Source organism: Adelges cooleyi, unplaced genomic scaffold (assembly GCF_023614345.1).
Source record: "Adelges cooleyi isolate 19-005CV unplaced genomic scaffold, UGA_ACOO_1.1 ACOO_flye_CR_arks_rails_tigmint_CR_PRNA_574, whole genome shotgun sequence".
Lineage (NCBI taxonomy): Eukaryota > Metazoa > Arthropoda > Insecta > Hemiptera > Adelgidae > Adelges > Adelges cooleyi.
Genome location: NW_026096268.1, coordinates 12,239,815 through 12,259,328, shown reverse-complemented (window position 1 = coordinate 12,259,328; position 19,514 = coordinate 12,239,815). Strand labels below are relative to the sequence as shown.

General features: G+C 30.0%; 1 protein-coding gene across 1 annotated transcript; it reads right to left on the bottom strand.

Annotated features, from left to right (window-relative positions):
* Positions 1-4,185: 4,185 nt before the first annotated feature.
* Positions 4,186-18,441, bottom strand: LOC126843218 (myosuppressin). The gene is made up of 3 exons (XM_050580594.1): positions 18,274-18,441; positions 5,418-5,649; positions 4,186-4,998 (listed from the first exon to the last, which is right to left on the bottom strand). The coding sequence occupies exons 2-3, from the start codon at positions 5,644-5,646 to the stop codon at positions 4,898-4,900; spliced, it is 330 nt and encodes a 109-aa protein (XP_050436551.1). The 5' UTR covers positions 5,647-5,649; positions 18,274-18,441; the 3' UTR covers positions 4,186-4,897.
* Positions 18,442-19,514: the final 1,073 nt, after the last annotated feature.

The following is a 19,514-nucleotide window of genomic DNA, read 5'->3' as shown; positions in this document are numbered from 1 at the left end:
TGCAATGATAGAACCTTTTTTTCAGTTGAGTATAAAATGAATATAGGTGCTGAAGAACAGCCCGAGGGCGGGATCAGCGATCAAAGGTCTGTAAAAATTATTATGTTTGACAGTGATAAAATCAAAGCCTCGATGCAAATATGTGAATCTGTAGACGGTAAAAATATTTTTTAAAAAAACACTATAAAGGAGGAGTTCAACTTGTAGTTTCATAATGATAAAATATGTCATAAATAAATTGGGACATATTTTTTTAAATGGAAAAAAAAAACATAAAAACTGAAGAGGTTTTTTCAGTTTAATTTTTTTGCCAGAAGTTTAGTGTCCTTCAAACATTGTTTACATATTTTATTAAAATACTGACAAGTTTCCAATATTTACTAAAAATTAATCTTAATGACGTTGACTAAACAACACAAAATCTAAAGTGTACTTAACGGCGACTTACGATTAAAATACGTTTTGGTAACCTTTGTTTATTAATAGGAGGGGGGGAGGGGTGAGAAAATATCATCTTACAATATTATTACTGAAAACTTTTGGTTTGGAGACGTCTGAAAACGGTAAACTCATTAAAAATAACCAAGGCATCGTCTTACTATATGATAGTAGGTCGGTAGTGTACAGAGGTACTATTACTAGGAATAATTATTATAAGAAGATTTTCGATTACTCTTTGATGTACTTTGTGTTGACCTAAAATAATTCGTTAGAGCAAAAACTGGGTAATACTGAAATTACTTCAAAGCGTTTGTGTTTCTCGTTAAAATGAAACATTGTCCTCTTATAATTTTTGCTCGTCTAAAAGTTAATTTTATTAGTCTTGATTTGTTTTGTACGTTTAATGCACAATTTCCATAAATTATAAAGCTGTTATAGTTTCAAAATTAATTATGTAGAGTACCACGTGGAGATATTATTACACTTAATAGATATTAAATATTAACACTTATTGCAAGACATATATCCGGTGCACCGATTTCAAAAGAATGAATCTAGTTAAGACGATGGTACTTTTTAACAAGCTTATATTAGCTTCACTTGTATGTATGTATGTATGTATGTTTGTATGTTTGTATGTTTGTATGTAACTATGTAACTAAAAGAGATAGGCAACCGAACATACATGCGTGTATTCATCGTTGTTTACCTGAAGTTTTCAAGTAATAGAGACACGTATGTACTAGAGCTAAAAAAACACGATTTTAAAGCACATCGAACTAAAAAGTGGAAAATAAATATAGTTTAAAAAAACTAAAAAACACGCTTAAATAGTAAAATAAACTGAAAAGTAGAAAATAATTTTCAATATAGAAATCAATTAATAAAAAATAAATAGTATTATTATGAAAAAAGCGTGGGGTGCTACATATATCAGTTCTTGAAAAGCGCCCCACACTTTTTTCACAATAATACTATTTATTTTTTGTTAATTGATTTCTATATTGAAAATTATTTTCTACTTTTTAGTTTATTTTACTATTTAAGCGTGTTTTTTAGTTTTTTTAAACTATATTTTATTAATAGGAGTGGCGTCCTTTTTTAATAATTTAATGGCAATTTTCTGTAGTTTAATCTTAGTGACATGTTAAATTTTTTTTTCATTAAACGAAAGTCGTAACAATAGTGTTGGTATTCCGGATTAGGTTAAGGTCGTGAAAAATTACATTACACATTTATTCAATTTTTGTTATGGACAAGACAAGATCCTTTTCGGAAGCCGGCAAATGATAAATGTAATTACGAAAGTGGGTTCGCTGATAACATTATATTGTAACATTGTTTGAATTTGACAAAATCGACTTTTACAATGGTACACGCTAGAAAAAACTACACTGAAAATACCTACCTGTAAAAAAAAAATAGTATCTTTGTAAAAGTTTCAAAACAATATTTAAATATAAGAAGAAAAACATGTACACGAGGAATTTAATATTATTTATGCTTGTTAATTAATTGAGAATTTAGTAAATTAATTATAAGGTGTATTTAAGCGCGGGGTTTTTCGCATGCAAGTCGACCTTTAGATTTGTTGTTTTCTATTTTGCACTAAACTTCATCAAGTTACCTTAAAAATCACGTTTTCTTAAAATGTTACTAACGATGTAATTATTATGATTATTTTGGTGAAAAAATAGAGTTCGTTTAACATTGACCTAAACTAAGATCGGATTAAATTGTTTTAAAATATTCTAATAAAAGTCCTTAAAAAAAGCCTAAATTAATTGTTTTTTATTTTCAATATTCAATTTGCTTTCGCATGATCACTTTAAAATGTTGTTGTTTCTTTAAACGGTTACCTTGAGATAAAGGTGTCGTGTAAAATTTGAGACAGGATATTTTTTTATTTTACTATGAACGACCCACTTTAAAAAGTACATATTACGGCGGCCAATGCCCATGTGGACTATGGAGACTGAAAAATATCGAGGCGATAAAATACCCTAGACTTTTTTTTATACAGTCTTCAATTTGTGCGCAAACAATAATGCCTACCAACATACACTTTAGAATGGGTCTTTTGATAAAGTGAATTTTGAGCACAAAAAGGTACACAACACAACGGTTGCTGCTTTATCACGAGCGACATCACTATTTTATTCGTACAGCTTGGGTTAAAAAGAAAAAAATTACCATAGGAGCAAATTCCTCTCTAATGTTTGTAGGTATTTTGTCTTGTAAATAAAAAAAATTATTAGCAGTGTTAATGTTGTAACCGAGGGGGCTTAACATTTCTGGATTTGTATTTGCTTGAAAAATCCGCTAATTTTTTTTTTTTTTTACTTAGAAATCATGTGCAATCGGTAATAAAAAAATCTTAAAAAATAAAAATGTTAAATGATTGTACTAATAGATCGGTATAGTAAATATATAATGTCCAAATAAATAGAATTTCAAGTTTCAACCATAGTATAATAACGCTTAACAGAAAAAATAAATCAACTAGCTGTGATAAAACATTTTCAAAACGAAATAGTTTCAGAGAAAAACTTTGACACGGTAATTTCAAGCATCGAGCAAGTCAAAATGATTAAGGGTTAATTTCATGTGGTGGGGTAACTTGCGAAATTGAAATTGCAACCCGTAGCATAGTTTGTTTTAGTATGGAATAACTTTTCCAATTTTAAAGATATAAAAGTTTAGACGAGAGTTGGAAGGAGCCACGTCATTGAATAAGTCAATGTCAGTCGATGAGTAGTAATTTGGCCCGTTTATTTAGGGTTTTTTTTTTAATTTACTTAGAACTTGCGAAGAATTATTGTGACTTTTTCAGCTGACACACAGACACAACACACAAAAAATCACTATTATTTAGTGTCTTTTTTTGAAATTTTAATGCTTTTTAGGTATTATATTGTACCAGACCAAACTCATTACATGTATTAAAATGCACCTACCAAAGTTCTAGTATTGTATGCCAATTATGGCTATGCTAAGATTTATGAATGGAAAAATACTGTCGCTTGGTGTTTTTACATTGAAAATATTTGGTCGAACTAATCGACTATTCTGTCAATAGATCCGTCCCGTTTAGCGAATTCATCAAGAATCCAGCTCATGGGTCTTCAAGGCCTGTTAAGCTACATAATGAGATAATACATTACTACTGTACCCGTACAAAATATATTATCGCATAAATACAGGTAAACACGTATTAATTTAATACCTCTAATTCAATAAAAACAGTAGTGTATAAGTCCTGAATTGAATATGTTTTTTTTAACCGTCTTCCTTACATAATATGTATCTATATAAAATAGATTTAAATATTTGGGTTACTGCTATAGTATTTATTGCATATACATCAATAGCTTTGACGGTTGAGTTTGTAATATCTTTGAATCGATAATTTCGAAAAGAAAAAAAAATGATGGCATCAAATTCAAACGGTAGTTGTTGTTTTGCATGGGAAGCTTTTTTACTCTACAGCCCTTGCACGAGGGTGTGGCGTCATCTATATTCCTTTTTGTTTAAAGATCAATTTAAGCGTTTGAAAATATTTGAATACAAATTCAGTACAAAATAGATACATTGAATATTCTTTAAGAAACAAGGGTAAATAGTACAATTTGCATTTGCACGCTAAAAAAAGCGTAGATTTTTTTTTTTACAAACATGTTTAGCATAAAGGAATGAGAAAATAAATTAACACAACGGTTTTTGTTTTGTAGGTGTATATATATATATATATATATTATTATAGTCTTTCTTAAGTAATTTGTTTGTATTATTTCTATTTTATATATAATAATAATAATAGTAGTTGTATAGTAATAACGGGTTTAACAGTATCGCTCGCTTTATTATCGTGTACCAAATTAAATGTAGGTGTTTATTAATTAATAATTATATACCGACATAACATAATATAACATTTAACTTAAACTAATAAAACTAATAATTAAAAAATACAGCAGACTAGTTTGTAATGTTTTAAGTACATATGAGCAGACATTCAGTCCTACTGACGATACAAGTATATAAACAAATAATAATAGGTAATAATAATAATACTAAGAAATAAATTAATAAATAAATAAAAGTCTCTACGTTATGTGTTATAGTAAAAATAATGGTTTTTCTAACGATAAGTAATTGTACTATTGTACGACGCGATGGAATCCGTCATAATATTATTATTCGTAAATAATAAAGATGGGACCCTAAAATAAATGCTTAGATGAATGTCGAGATGGTACCTAAATTTTACTTTTTAAATGTTTTTTTTTTTTAATTGTATTATGTAATAATTATAATATTTAGGTATGTAGTATAACATGTGAAAAATGCGCGAGGTTACACAAATATGCGTTAAAGAGTTTATCGAGGATCTAAGAGAAAAAGAAGGAAGTTATCTTAAGTGTTTGTTTGTTTTTTTTAAATTTTATTCGATTATTCAACGTCGTCTGCGGCCGAATCTGAGGAAAACGTGATCCAAGTCCTGACGTTTATCGTTTTGCATTGCAGTGTCGGTCAGACCGTCGGCCATTCTGGCGTCTAAAAAACATAAAACATATTTTTCTATTTATCTAAGTACAATCAAATAAAAAAAAAAATAGTACAATTTTAGAAATATTTCATTGAAACATTTTTATTTTTGTCTTAACACAAATACTTAATGTTTTTGATGGCAATCGAATATGAATAATTGTATTGATAACATGAACGGTCCAATAAAAAATACTAACCGTTTTCAATTAATCGTTCTTGGTTAAGCTAAAATTGTTTTTTATTTTTTTCTAAGTTATAGCTGGTGATAAATATATAGATTTCAGTAAACTAATGTCTCGAGCAAATAGTTTACATTTAAACAAAATGTACGTTTGTCGGTGTACATTTTTCCCGTAAGTATTGTTATTATTATTATAACTTGCACACGCTACAATATTGGTGTGCTTTTGTGTGTTTATACTTACAGGGCATGGACACCGGATATTGTTTGTCCTGTATGTATGTTTCGATAGCGTTGGACAGTGTGCGGATGGTCGACAAAGTGAAACAAGCTTCCCGTACTTTGGGCGGGGCATCTTCCAACAATCCTGGGAGACACTGCGTTGGCAGATTGTTTATCCTGCATTCGCAGTTGCCGACGACCAGCAACAAGAATGCAGCCATCACAACGGTCACATTGTATAATGTAGACATTTTCTGAAATAAACAAAAAACAAAAAAAAATGCCAAAAATTAATTCAACATTATAATAGGATTTGCAATAACCGTCACTTGATTGTTATATTATATATACGTTTGATTTTGATTTTTTTTTTTACTTTTATCATAATAACCAAGCAACCAATCGTTCCAGACTGGTTTTTCTTCTACAGGATGTTATCATATTAAATCAAAATTGAAAGAAGTCACTACAGTCGTGTTGGCCTTAATATGAGTTTTATACGACGTATTGTTAAAAATATTTACATCTTTTTTTAAGCGCAGTAATATATTAAAATCTAAAAGGCGCGTTTTTAATTTTAACTTATGACATTTCCAAAAAAATCACAATATATAAATGTGCATTATAAAAATGTGTATTTTAAATAATTTCATAATTTGACACGTCTTGTATACATTTTATAACGCGTACTATACTCAGAGTAGCGTGGAAAATGATAATTCCAACTTTTCCTATATATTTTTTTAATATATCATATCAAAAAAGGAATATTTTATTGTATATTTTAGTTTTCATTAAATATTGCGGGTGTAACATTGTTGTTTTTCAAAATGCATTTATAATAAGACGCTGTACAACAACGTTTAACATTTTTTTTTATCTGGAACACGAGCCAAAATAAATGTTTATAAGATATTTTTTAGTTGTATCTGAATTTTGGCTTCTGATTTTGCACTGCACGTCTAGTTTTTTTTTTTGTTGTTGTTATAGTTTAGCTTTTGAAGTTGTAAGAACACGAGTTTAATGCTATTAAAGTCTCAAGTCCAAAAACTGTCTGAAATTTGATTTATATAAAATGGCTTTTTACCACTTGAATTCATATCAAGTTTCAAACTTATTGTTTTTCATTTTTTTTTTCAAACGTAAAAAAAACTATGTAAATAGTAAATTCTAAAATTAGCTATTAGAGAGAGAGAGAGAGAGATATTATTGAATTATATTGCTTAAAAAACAATCGACGTACACAAAGATTTATTTGGGTGTAAATATTTACTGAATAGTTTTGAGATTAAAAATCGGCTCATAAGGAACATGTTATCCTGTCTGCAGACATAAAAAACAAAAACACTGAGCACATCGTTTTAAAACCAATATTTTTTCAGCGTCGCGTTGAAGTTAAAAATAAGTAGTAGGGTAACGACCCCACCTACGGCCACCCTTAGCATTTATTTCGTACAAACATTATACTTGGTCTACTCGCAATGATCAAACAAATTTGAAAATAAACCCAAACACCATTTATAACGTGCCGGGTTTCTTTAAATTTCACCGTGTTCGGCATGGTCTGTTAAGTTCTGTAAACTTAAGGGTTGTGTTTTGTTGTGTAGTTCCTATTGTGTATATGGTAACCGGAAATATTGGTTCAACTTAAATGGGGCGATGCTGAATGAGATGTGAATAACGTATTGGCGGGGTGATAAAAAGCTGAGCGGATACACTGCGGGTAATCCAATATAGACATTTATTTATTTCTCGTCTCCTCGGGGTTTAGTGTCTACATTTGATTTACAGAGTTGCGACAAGGGAACAAGTGGCACGTATAAATTTCGACTTGTAAGAGCAAGCCAAAACATATGGCACAATGTTACATAAGCTCTTTAAACTGACAAATTCCAGAAATCCTTTTAAAAACGCCAAGCATCGTATTGCAAACCTCAGACCTCAAGCACGTGGTAATTACGTGTTATATAATGTTGTACACATGTTGTGTATTCAAGTTTAACGAGCAATTAAATTTGAATAATATATAATACGACTATTGTTAGTTTTTTTTTTTTTAATGCGATTTACTATACTGTGCTCGTTGACGGACGGCTTTTGTAATTTGGTCTGAATATAAAAAAGACAAATTAAACGCATTGTTTTCTAGTGGAGACGGAAAAGTAATATACATATATACTGGGTAGAGTGTTTTTTTTTAACCAGAACTGCAGACATATCCATTAAATTTAATCTTGTTAACGAGCAACTTGGGCTAATTGCTAGCTTCTTGTATCTTTTTTTCAACAAACAAACAAACAAGAGATGTGCATAATTCCCACACTTATTTTTTGACAGGAAGTGGCGAGGCGGACGTATATTTTTAATTTTTGTCGTTAGCGTTATTATTATGTACCCCGAAAAAAGGTCGTATGAGATTGTTAAATGCCGTCTAGATGATCTTTTCGGCGGAAATACAAAAGCAAGAGGGTAAATCTTTTTTCGCCGGATGACAAATGATTGTGCAATGATAAACATGTGGGTTGAAGTGATTCGCTTAAAATAAAATTACAAGTTCACCATTTACTACCACAATTACATTATTAATTCTATACGGATACGGAATATAAAACAAAAATGTAAAAAAAAAAAAAGGTTAATCGTGTTATGAATAAATAACGAAAAACTTATAGGTATTATCCTCAATGATAAAACTTGTTTCACTCTAGGGTAAAAAAAAAACCAAATCAACGATGGTCGACGTTAATACTTTTTCTTTGAATTTTTAAGCGAATATCAAGCAACGAAACTTGACAACCCACTTAAATCTTTTCATACAAAGGCAAGAAAAAAAATATATCGACTTATTAAAATATTAATAGCCATCAGCTAAAAAACACGGGTTTACCATAAAAGATCTCGGTAAGATATTGGACAAAACCGAGACTTGAGCATATTATCGTTCGTTATTAAAATAATTATATTATAAATTATATAATATACCTGGATATGATCGTACTGAATTTATTCAATAAGCTGGTATATGCAGCTTTTATGCAATCTCGATTGCTATGATATAGTAATTATTATAGTTTTAGTATTGACCAGGACACAATATGGATAATATGTTGTGTTATTCGCATATTGTTTTGACTGAACTCGAAGGCCACTATTGTAATATTACAGGATGATCTGTTGTTGTTGGCTGGACTAATCTAAAGTTTCGTATAGACTTTGAATTCAGTTTAATTCTTGCCTGTCAAAATTGGCCCGTCGAGTGTTTGGAAACGTTCGTTTTGTGTCCATTATTATTCTACACACGCGTGCACCGAAATTGTCTATACGGAACGCCTTCCGAACATCAGACTTTGTTGTTTCTGGACTGAAATTTCGTTATTTTGATGTAACTGTTTACAAGATTACTGCATGTCATTCACTAGTAAAGAGAGGAACGGTCGGGTTAACGGCTGTCTTCGGGGTTGTTCTTAGCGAGGAATCACGTCGAACCCCGTAAAACATTTAGCAAATACGCGCGGTTGTTAAAATAAAAAAAACACCAGTCAAGTTTGATTGTTCAGTATTTTTACAATGTAAGTTTTTACGAGAAATACATCAATTACCAGTGGAGAAGTCGAATCACGTCTTCGAGGAAAACCACTGCCTCCGAATGCTCGGATAGAAGTCTGAGCGAATCATTTCTTTGGGGGTTTTTTTTGTTGCTTTTTTTAACGCAACAAGCAAAAGAGTCACCTCTGCGATACCAACACATGTTATAATATAAAAGGCGTACCACGAGAATTTCATTTTTTTGAATGGACACACGACACCTACAAAGGTCCAGTGGAGCCCATTTAGCTTACCGTGTATAATGCGACTACAAGATGTGCACCTACCATACAAGTTAAACATTTTAACTCATCTATAAAAAATTTTTATTTTTTTATTTTTTTAATACGTATATGTTTCTTAATTCTTAGCCAAAAAATTAATATAAAAACAAATCCACTCGTTTTGGCTGATAAAAGTTGGTGGGTCGGTATATCTAACTGCATGTGCTGTTTTGTAAAACCCCATGCCGGTCACTGCAAAGGTCAAAGACTTATGTCTTCGTCAAATCCGAATACCAATTACTCGGCTATCATTTGCATATTTGGCGTGGGCGTGGTAGAGTATTTTGTACAATTTCATAAGGTATTTTAAGTAAAACTTAAAACTTTTAGGTACAGATTTGTTTAAATAAAATAGGTAATTGATTTTCGCGGTATTTGTTAAAAAATATCATTGCTTGGATTTTGTTAATAATTTCAAGCATAATTATTTATTAATGCTTTTTTTTTTTTATTAGGTGCCTTTCAATGTGATTTCCATATAATTATGTTTCCGTAACGTCGTTCCCGTGTATCGTGTGCAGAGGACGAAAACTATGCAAAGTAATTGATTTGTATTAAACACAATTTAGACCTTACCCGTTTTGACGTGCTTTTATTGTCTACCCGGTAAATGAACTCGGCGATCCCGATAGGCCATCTCAGTTTTGTAATAGTATTTGATTGCATTTGCGGTCGATTTTATTGCTTGGGAATTCTTATTAACTTGTGTGGGTATATATATAGTTATATGTATCAATATTATATAGCTATTCTCGAATTATAAACATGTTTCCCTGTTGGCCAGATGCGCTTGGTGTGATAATATTATATAAACTCCATCTCGGATATAGTGCTGAATATTGTTTATTTTTAACGGAAAAAATAAAACCGGGTAAGAGTGCTCTCGACAGCAGCAGTTTAAACAAACAGATAAGAAATATATATTTAAAAAAAACAACATGTTGTTATGTCTTATAATACTTCATAATACATAAGAATATAATAATAATGAAGTAGGTACAGACAACTTTTAAGGGACTCGAGTATTTTGGCTTTGTTTAAACGACACGTACAATTTTTGTTCTACGTAGACTGACGATCAAAACTTAATGTGAATAGATCATCCTTGAACTTTTCCTTTTGAACAACGATATCGTTCGATAAACAGCTGACATGTTAGAAATCTATGTAATATTATCATTAAGCCATTCAAACTCGATGAATAATATGATAATCCTTATATTTTTCCAAATAGAATTCTTAATATTTATTTTAAACTTTTAATGATGTTGAACGTTTGAACAATTTAATAAAATACAAAAATTATCGATTAAAAAAATATACCAATTTTATAATACCTTCGATGCTGAGATTAAAAATTATTTGTTTTGCAATAATTAGTTTATTTTTGTCTTCGTGTACATAATACCGTTAGAACGGCTAATTAGCATCTAATTGGTATTTTGAAAATGAGAAGGGGAGATCAAATATTGAAATAGTTTAGTTTTCCCTTTTTGATTTTGGAAAAGCCTTCTTAGATATATCAATAGTATTATTAAAGCTTCTACTTACTAAAAGTAGTCTTAGTTTTTCGAGTACTCCTTCTAAATTTTAAAGATGATATCAAAAATAAGAACTTAATATTTTACACATGTACCCTAAAATTATTTTAATCTTCATTCTTGCCATTGACCAAAATTTCATCAATAATGTAAATATAACATTATTAATAATATATTATTAATATAGTAATTTGTGTCTGTATTAAAAATACATTAATCATGACAAGTTTACAACTAGGGCTTAAGCTTTAAACATTATTTAGATATTCAAAGCGGTGGTTCAACAGCAAGTGGTTAATATATCCATGTAATAACAAACATAAACAACACAGGGTAATCGTATAATACTAAGTGATAAATAAAATCGTGTACTAAAGTCGATGTATGTGTAAATATTGAAATGTAGTTTGCTATTTCTTTACGGAATATTTGTTTTCCAATACGTATTATGTTTTTTAAAGAAAATCTATAAGTTACTACTTTGAATTAAAAAAAGTTTAAATGAAAAAAAAAAACCATTTTTGGAAAACTTTTAGACGCGGTATCGAAATTGCGCCTTAGTCATAACAGCGAATATACTTTACAGGCAAAGAAATGAAATATTTTTAATCATTTTCTATTTGTTTTGATCTCAAACTGTATTAACTGTTATTGTCTATACAACTTATCCATACAGCAAAACAAATGTTTTTAGTAAAATATAACTTATAAAATAATAAATATTTAATATTTTACTGTAGGGCCTATAAAAAATGAAGAAAATTTGAGTCGACAACAATCGTGAAGGATAGAGAGGCGTGTCCTAGCTCAAGAAGAGGATTCGGACAAGATAGCAGTTGTGAAAAAGAAAGGGATCTTATATTAAGTACGAAGAAAATAGTTTTTATATCATGTTATAATCAGAATAAATCTTACATTAAAATAATTTGATAAAAAATCATGCTTAGACGTTTACTAACATTTTTGTACATGTTTATTATATTTTATATTTCACAAGTTAAAATTAGAAGAAAACCACTGAAAATCAGTTAAAGCCAACATCATTTTATTATAAGGTTTTTTTGTGAAAAATGACGTCGTTTAAATATATCATTTTATTTTTGATAGTTTTTGGTTAAGTCGTTGAATAGCATTTGTTGAAAACTGTTTTTTATTACATTTTTGTTTAGGCCGCTGTTTGAATTTTGAAACCAAACATATTTTATAGGCTAAAGTTTATTGAGTTTCAGTTTCATGACCGAATATTATTCGAAAACCCGCTTATTATCGTTTAAAGGCTTTCGGTTGGCGATAATGATACACCTTATTTTATAAAATTATAAAATTTGTAAAATTAATAAACTTGTACGATAAATATTCAAAATGCTGTACACGCGCTACAACTAAAAATATATGAAAACATAATGTACAGTCACGTTTTTTATAACTACCTAATTCAACATTTTACCAATATCTCAATGTTTTTAGAATTAATGAGGCGTGTAAGGCTTTTTGGAAGTTTTACCGAATAATATAAATGTTTAAAAGCGCCAATAATAATGGACTCATGAGAAAAATTGAACTTTGGTTCGCTATTCAAACAGTTTTCTTTTTATTTGTGGAAAACATGATGAGGTCACAGATTAAGGGATTATTGCTACTTGGTTTTTATGCAAAACATAAACCATGCAAATACATTTGGGTACATAGATTAACTTGTTCCAAGGGTAACGTCATCAAAGGGTAACGTATACGAGAACAGTAAGCACTGTGGGCTATTTAATTATACAAAACACGATATGATGGTATTTTATACTTGAATACAAATAATATTTTTAATTATAATATTCAATTTAAATTTTATTACCAAACTAAAGAAAATAGTGGTTTTGATATGGGAAAATTAAAGACTAAACTTTGTTTTTTTGGATTCAGAGTTTATTTACAGTCGCGATTTATGAATAATAAATAACAATAAGTTTTTCAAAAACTCAGTAAAAAGTACGATACTCGTATAAACAAACAAGCATTGGCCACATTTTGTTACAAAAAAAAAGAACCGATTTAATAATAGTTCATTTTCTGGTACAAATGATGACATGAATGATGTACTTGTACGAAATTGTAAACTTCTGATTGAGACTATTTATATGCGGTAAAAATTATTGATTTGTATTTATTGTAACATTAAGCTAAGAGATTATTTTATTAAAAACCTAAATACTATCGAGAAAAATTGAAATATATTTTAAATATGTCTAATAAATGTACAAATGTATTATATTTTTTAACTGCTAGAATATGTTTGAGTAATAAAATAAAGTTAGATGATCAATGGGCGTGTTTGTAACTAACCGGTTAGGCAATATAAAAGTTTAAACACTTAAGCGTTTATTATTTATATATTCTCATTTTATTGGTTCTCGTTATGACTATTTTGTAGACAAATTTTATAAGAAAAACTTTTCGTTTAAAACACTCAAGTCCCATCTTTAAAGCAATCAACAACGTATTCATGTTTGAAGATGGTATACAGTTTGAAAACAACTTATTTCGTTAGGTAATACTATCTTACAAGAAAACGCCAAAGTTTGGGTGTATTTATACTAATACATTTTTTATCCGTTTGATTTTACTCAAGTGACTTAGGTATATTACTTTCCCCGGTACAAATTACCTCTTTGATATCAATATATATATATATATATATATATATATATTTGAGCTTTCGCTTGAGTGTGCGTGAGTGTGTGTTTTAAAGTTAATATTAATAAATGTATAATTAATAACTTTGAAGAACTTTGTATGGTAAAACAATAGGGGTTAGATGAGAAGTATAACACTATACACGCGTGTCGGCCATAAATAAATAATTTCAACTAAAACGAAACGCGTTTAATTGGGATGCAAGTTTTCTTGTATGCTTTTTCGTCAATAAATGAATTAAATACATATTGCAAAAACTACAAAACGTCGGTTAACAAAAAAATATAAGTATCCATTGACGACAAACGTACTTAATCATATTATAAACTTGTATATAAGCTTACTGTTGCGATGAACTGATGAGACTTTCTTAAAAAACAAGCATGTACAATACTCGCGTGTATGCTTACTAATAGCGTTAGCGTATAGTTATAAATGTAATAACGATTGCACGCGCAGTACACGTATAGAGAGACGTTTGGTGCTTAAAAAATATTAGATGAACAACTTTCAAATATCAATACCGATTTAATAATATTATAGAAAATATATCGACTCTGTCCTAAACCCACACACATACACACACGTGCTAGATTATAGATTCACATATGTTTATATATATATATATATATATATATCTGTATGCATGTGCGAATACGGTGTATGTGTTTTGAGAACAATTGTAAACTTTAACCATCGAAAAACGTCACCGGCGCTCGATTTGTTTTTTTCCTGCCACGGGGAATATCAATTCGATTTGTTATTAAATTCCTTGGGGTGATGGTTTGTATTTTTTTTTTATAGAAAAATTCAACAAGCAAAAACGTCAATGTTTTTTTTTTTCTACACGAAGCTGTGCATAACGTATAAAAATACCAATTTAAATAAATTCATGAACGAATAAAATAAATGAAGCAACGTGTGTTTTAATCGCGCATAGACGAATGCTTTCCAATTAAATTATTTCACTACGTCCAAAAAAGATATAGTATGAGAAAGAGTAATTGCGGCTTAGCAATGTACTATGCAACATAAATTTTGTTGGAAATAAAATATTATTTTTTTATACTAAAATCGTATTTTAATCGACCTTCGGTTTTTAATCATTTCAAAAATATGAATACTACTTTTAAATTCAAACAAATATAAATAAAGCCGACTATAATAAATTATAATTTTACATACATATTTAAATTAAAAAGGATTTAAAGAGATTTTTTTCAGCTTCATTGCGGAGACTAGTAGGTATTGGTTTTGTAATAATGTATTTTAATTTTTTTTTTTTGTTGCCTAAACTCGTTAAAACTTTTTAATCTAATCTAAATTATTCACATTACATGTACAAACAATCTTATAGAAGTACGTATACTAATACTGAGGCCAAAATTTAAAAAAAAAAAACCTTACTTTAATTTCGTCAACCCTGTTTGAAAAAGAGTTAGATTGGCTCAAACTTTGTGAACATTCAACAAAGTACAGGTTAAATAAAAAATCGTTTAAACACTCCGCGATACTCGCAAAGAACGTTTAATTTTCTATACACAATATTATGACTTTAAAAAATTGAAAATTATACCGAATGTATGTGCGATAAGGTTTAGGTACATCCGTATTTAAATCAACGTCAACTGATAATCCCAAGTCAAAGTGCTGATTTTTCGGTTAAAATTTTAGATTTTTAAATTCCCTAAAACACGGTTTTTTTCCAACTCTAGTCACACAGCATACTATGACAGAACAAAGTAGGTACTGTATTGCAATATCAGTTTGGGGGCAAAAAAGTGGACCGAGAAAGTAAAAGCTAAACGTTCCGTTCTACAATCTACGTACTTATGGCATAAAATAAATGGTTACTAAAGCTTCCGTTCGATTAGGTATATTTTTGCCACTACACGATGATGATGATGATGATGATGATAATATGATTGGGAAAACGAATTTTGGACGTGCGTCAAGTGTTGTCAGCTACACAGTACGTATAATACATAAAGGTAAAGGTCATCCATTCAAACATGTTCGCTCAGAAATTCTTTGAATAATAAACAAATCATTGTCCTTCGTCTTTCCACCAGTTATTTTCCTAGAAATATTTCCTGCGGACGCCCTTGACTAATGCCGTTTCATAAACACACACGCGAAACTAGGCCAACCGCCGTCTTGAGCCCATTGAAATCTCCAGACAGTGTCACGTCGGATATGACCAGTCGATTAATGCCAAGCCAATACGGAGGTGACAATGGTATACAGCGTGCTCGTATTATATATAAATAATATTAATTATTAAAATAAAATAATCGGTTGATGCGCGTTTAACCGTGCACGTGGTTGCCCGCTGTATAACTGTACAGTTGTACAGCCGCCCAAAAGGGTGACGTAAATCGTTCAAATTTACACAAGCACTTAACTAACTCCAATAAGAAATTATGTTTAATGACGTAACGGCCCCGGAGAAAGTCAATGACGTGTTATCATTCGAAATCCCGCACGCACACGCGGCACACACTCACTGTAAGGTCGCTTCATAACAGATTGAGAATTTTTAATTTTTGTTTCCTATAGAAATACCATTTTCGAGATGAGTCGGTTCGATTGTCGAGCGCAACCGTTATATTATATTGTTCCGATCGATTAGATCTACAGTACCTTGCCTAACAGACTTACAAAAAAAAAAAAAAAATGATATGAAACGGTTATGTTTTTTACCTATTAGGGTTTACAACCGCTTGCTAATAAGCGGCCACCTGTCGTATGCGGGTTTTATTCCAACCGAGTTTATAATTTTCACTGCGACATAATAATATTATTGTTGCATCGAGTAGTAGTAGTAAAAATAACCGACCTGAATGCTATCAAACATTAACATAGGTATATAATTATTTCGATTTTTTCTAAGATAAAATTCAAAGTAGCATTTTTTTTATTATACCGCATCGTTTGTCAGGTAATTCGGCTACAAATCGATTATTATTATTATTATTTTTAAATCTCAAAGTTATTTCAACGATATTGCAGACTAAGTATTATAATATGTAAAAATATATACGAGTAAATTTAATTTTCCCTTAAATTAATTTGGAAATAATGAAGAAAATAATAATAATAATAATACAATGAAAATTGACAATTTATATAGATAGTAATTTAATTTACTTTTACTTTAATCTTAAGAAGGGTGTTGATAAAATATATATTATATAAAGTTTGTCGGCCAAACAGAGCCAACGTACTTTAGATCAATTACTATTACCACGTTGTTGTTGTTTATTATTATTATTATGTAAATCTCGCACGTATTAAAATGCGTAATTTGTTTATAATTTTAGCTTGAATTTCATTTCAACTTGGTTATTACAAAACATTTTAGTCGGTAAAGAAAAAAAAAAAAAGCAATTATTTTTGCGTTTTAACTACCATTGAGAATATACCTACATCATCCTATACACAGTTGTCCTCGTAAAACCCAATTCGAAACACTTAAATTAAAAACAAACTATATACACATTCATTTTTTTTTTTTTTAATAATATCTTCTGCCGTTTGATATAGTGCGAGATACGGCACACGGTCTTTAGCGTGTGTGATAAATGATTTGGCATAAAAATATATTATATATTAATCATGGTCAGGTACTTTTACATTTTTTTTTTATTTTTGGCAAATAAAAAAATTGGACTTTGACGTCGGGGAGAGTAACTTTTTACGTTGTAATAATATATATACATATATTACAATATTTTATATTATTATAATGATACGGTACAACATAACGGAACACGCGAGAAACGGCTCTGATGGCATTGTTTTTATCGAACCACCAGACAAATGGGTGTATGTGTGTACATAAAACAATATTGTTTCTGTCGATGGATAATGTTATTCTAAAGTTCATCGACAATCCTACGGGGCGGACATGATTATAATTTCAAACGCACCGCCTGACCGACCGGAGGAGGTTTTAACGTTGTCTTTATTTGTTTGCTTAAATGAAAATAAATTGTGCGCTATGTAACCAGTAATTTCGCCGTTCTAGACATTATCGCCGTTTATAGACTTATCTTGCCGCCGTTTATTAGTGTACAGTAAAACACTATATTTTGGTCGATACACAATTATTTCATACTTCTAATGGCCGTTGTCGCCATTTCGGCTATTTGTGTATTTGAGCATAGTTTAGAGCCCATAATTTTACCGACCGCAATTAATTTTCGAACCTATCAGCAGTTAGATCAACTGAAATGATGGCACACGATCAATTAAAACCATATGGACACAATAAATGTTTGGGCAAAGCAACTATACACCGTTAGTTCGGCCAACTTAATGTTTAAAGCAACTATTTATTTAGTTGACCAAATTATACAATTTTTTTTTTCGTGTAAAATATTTAATATGCGCTAAGTAAATTAAATAAATTGGCTAATTTTTTTTTTAAATTTAACACTTAGTTTAAAAAGTTTTACGAAAGCCCGCCGAGTGGCATTTTTGTTTTGAAAACAACACGAGTAAAAAAATCCTTATATAAATGCCTGGTCACTTTTTTTTTTCGAGAAAGAAAATTTGTTAGATTTTGCGTTTAACATATTTTTATAATTAACGCGAATTCAGATATTTGTAAGTCGTATTAATATTTAATATAACAATAACAAAAACGTTTTTATGTAAAAAAAAAAATTTTTGAGTAGCGACCGGTCCGTTTAAAATGTGTAATGGTACATAGTGATAAATAAAGTTGTTTTGTATTGTATACAACAATATAATATAATGTAAAAGTATTTTCACTTACCTGTGTGTTTCGGTGATGAGGATGACCGCCGGAGATTTGTGCTGAACCGAATCCGTGGAAGAGCGAGGTAATAAAAGACGCCGGGATATCCGAATGCAGTCTCTTATAAGTCCGGAACTAACACCTACTCACTCACGCGCGCTCCGCGGCACTTGTTGAGCGCTTGTCGGTGTGTTCCATCATTGTGCGCATATTTCTATCCGGCTAAATTCGCTAGTCAAATACTAACGCGTTATAGTACTACAAATTTCTTTCTCTCTCTCTCTCACAAACACACACACTATCACCGCAAACGTCTCGTGTCTGGTTCATCGGTAAACGATGAATTATGATTTTCGATTGAGATGTTATATTGTTTTCAAAAAAAAAAAAAAAACCCATAAAACGATAGTACGGGTTATGAGAATAAAAAGAAAAAATTGCCCAATATTGTGTAACCCCACATCGCGACTCGACTCTAGGTTATGGACGGCACCTTGGAGAATTGTCTAAATCTGACGAATATTGCATCCGAGCACAGTGATGGACAACAATTATTATTATCAATTGATACGAGTCTAAATTTGGCACATCAAATTAATCGATTATCAATATTGCCAATTTGCAATGTATTATATTCTCTTTGTAAATGCAATTTATAAATACGTCAAGTTTTAAATCGTGTAATAAATACAGTCGTACTTTAAAAGTCACATCATCAATATGTGTATACGGTTAAAAAGTTATTTAAGCCATGAATTACTCGTTCCAAAAACATAAACAAAAATCAAAATCTTCAAGTTTTCGAGAATGCGATGCGCCGCTCTGTGTAATTTTGTGTACGATTAATTTTACCTTACTGTTTTACCACAAACGTCTTTGTAAATAAGTTTTTGGTATATTTAGTCGCGCCAAAAGATGTTTGCAAAAAGATTTAATTTTACCTTCAAGCCATTTTAAAGCTGAATTTCGTAGAGTAAATGCTTTATAAACCGATAAGAAATTATTGGCTTAAAAATGTAGCTATTTCAAATTAAAATATGAAATTTTAAATTAGGCAATAACTAATAATAATAATAATAATATAGTTTATCAATCCATATAGTGCATTATGAATGTAAAGTTGTCTGCAAAATATAAGTGAATGGACGATTTTTTACATATTTATTTAACAAAAATCTATTAAAAAACAAATAAAAATCGAATGTATATCATTATCCCTTCAAACTTAAATGCGAGTACTTATAATTTCTAAATTCTTA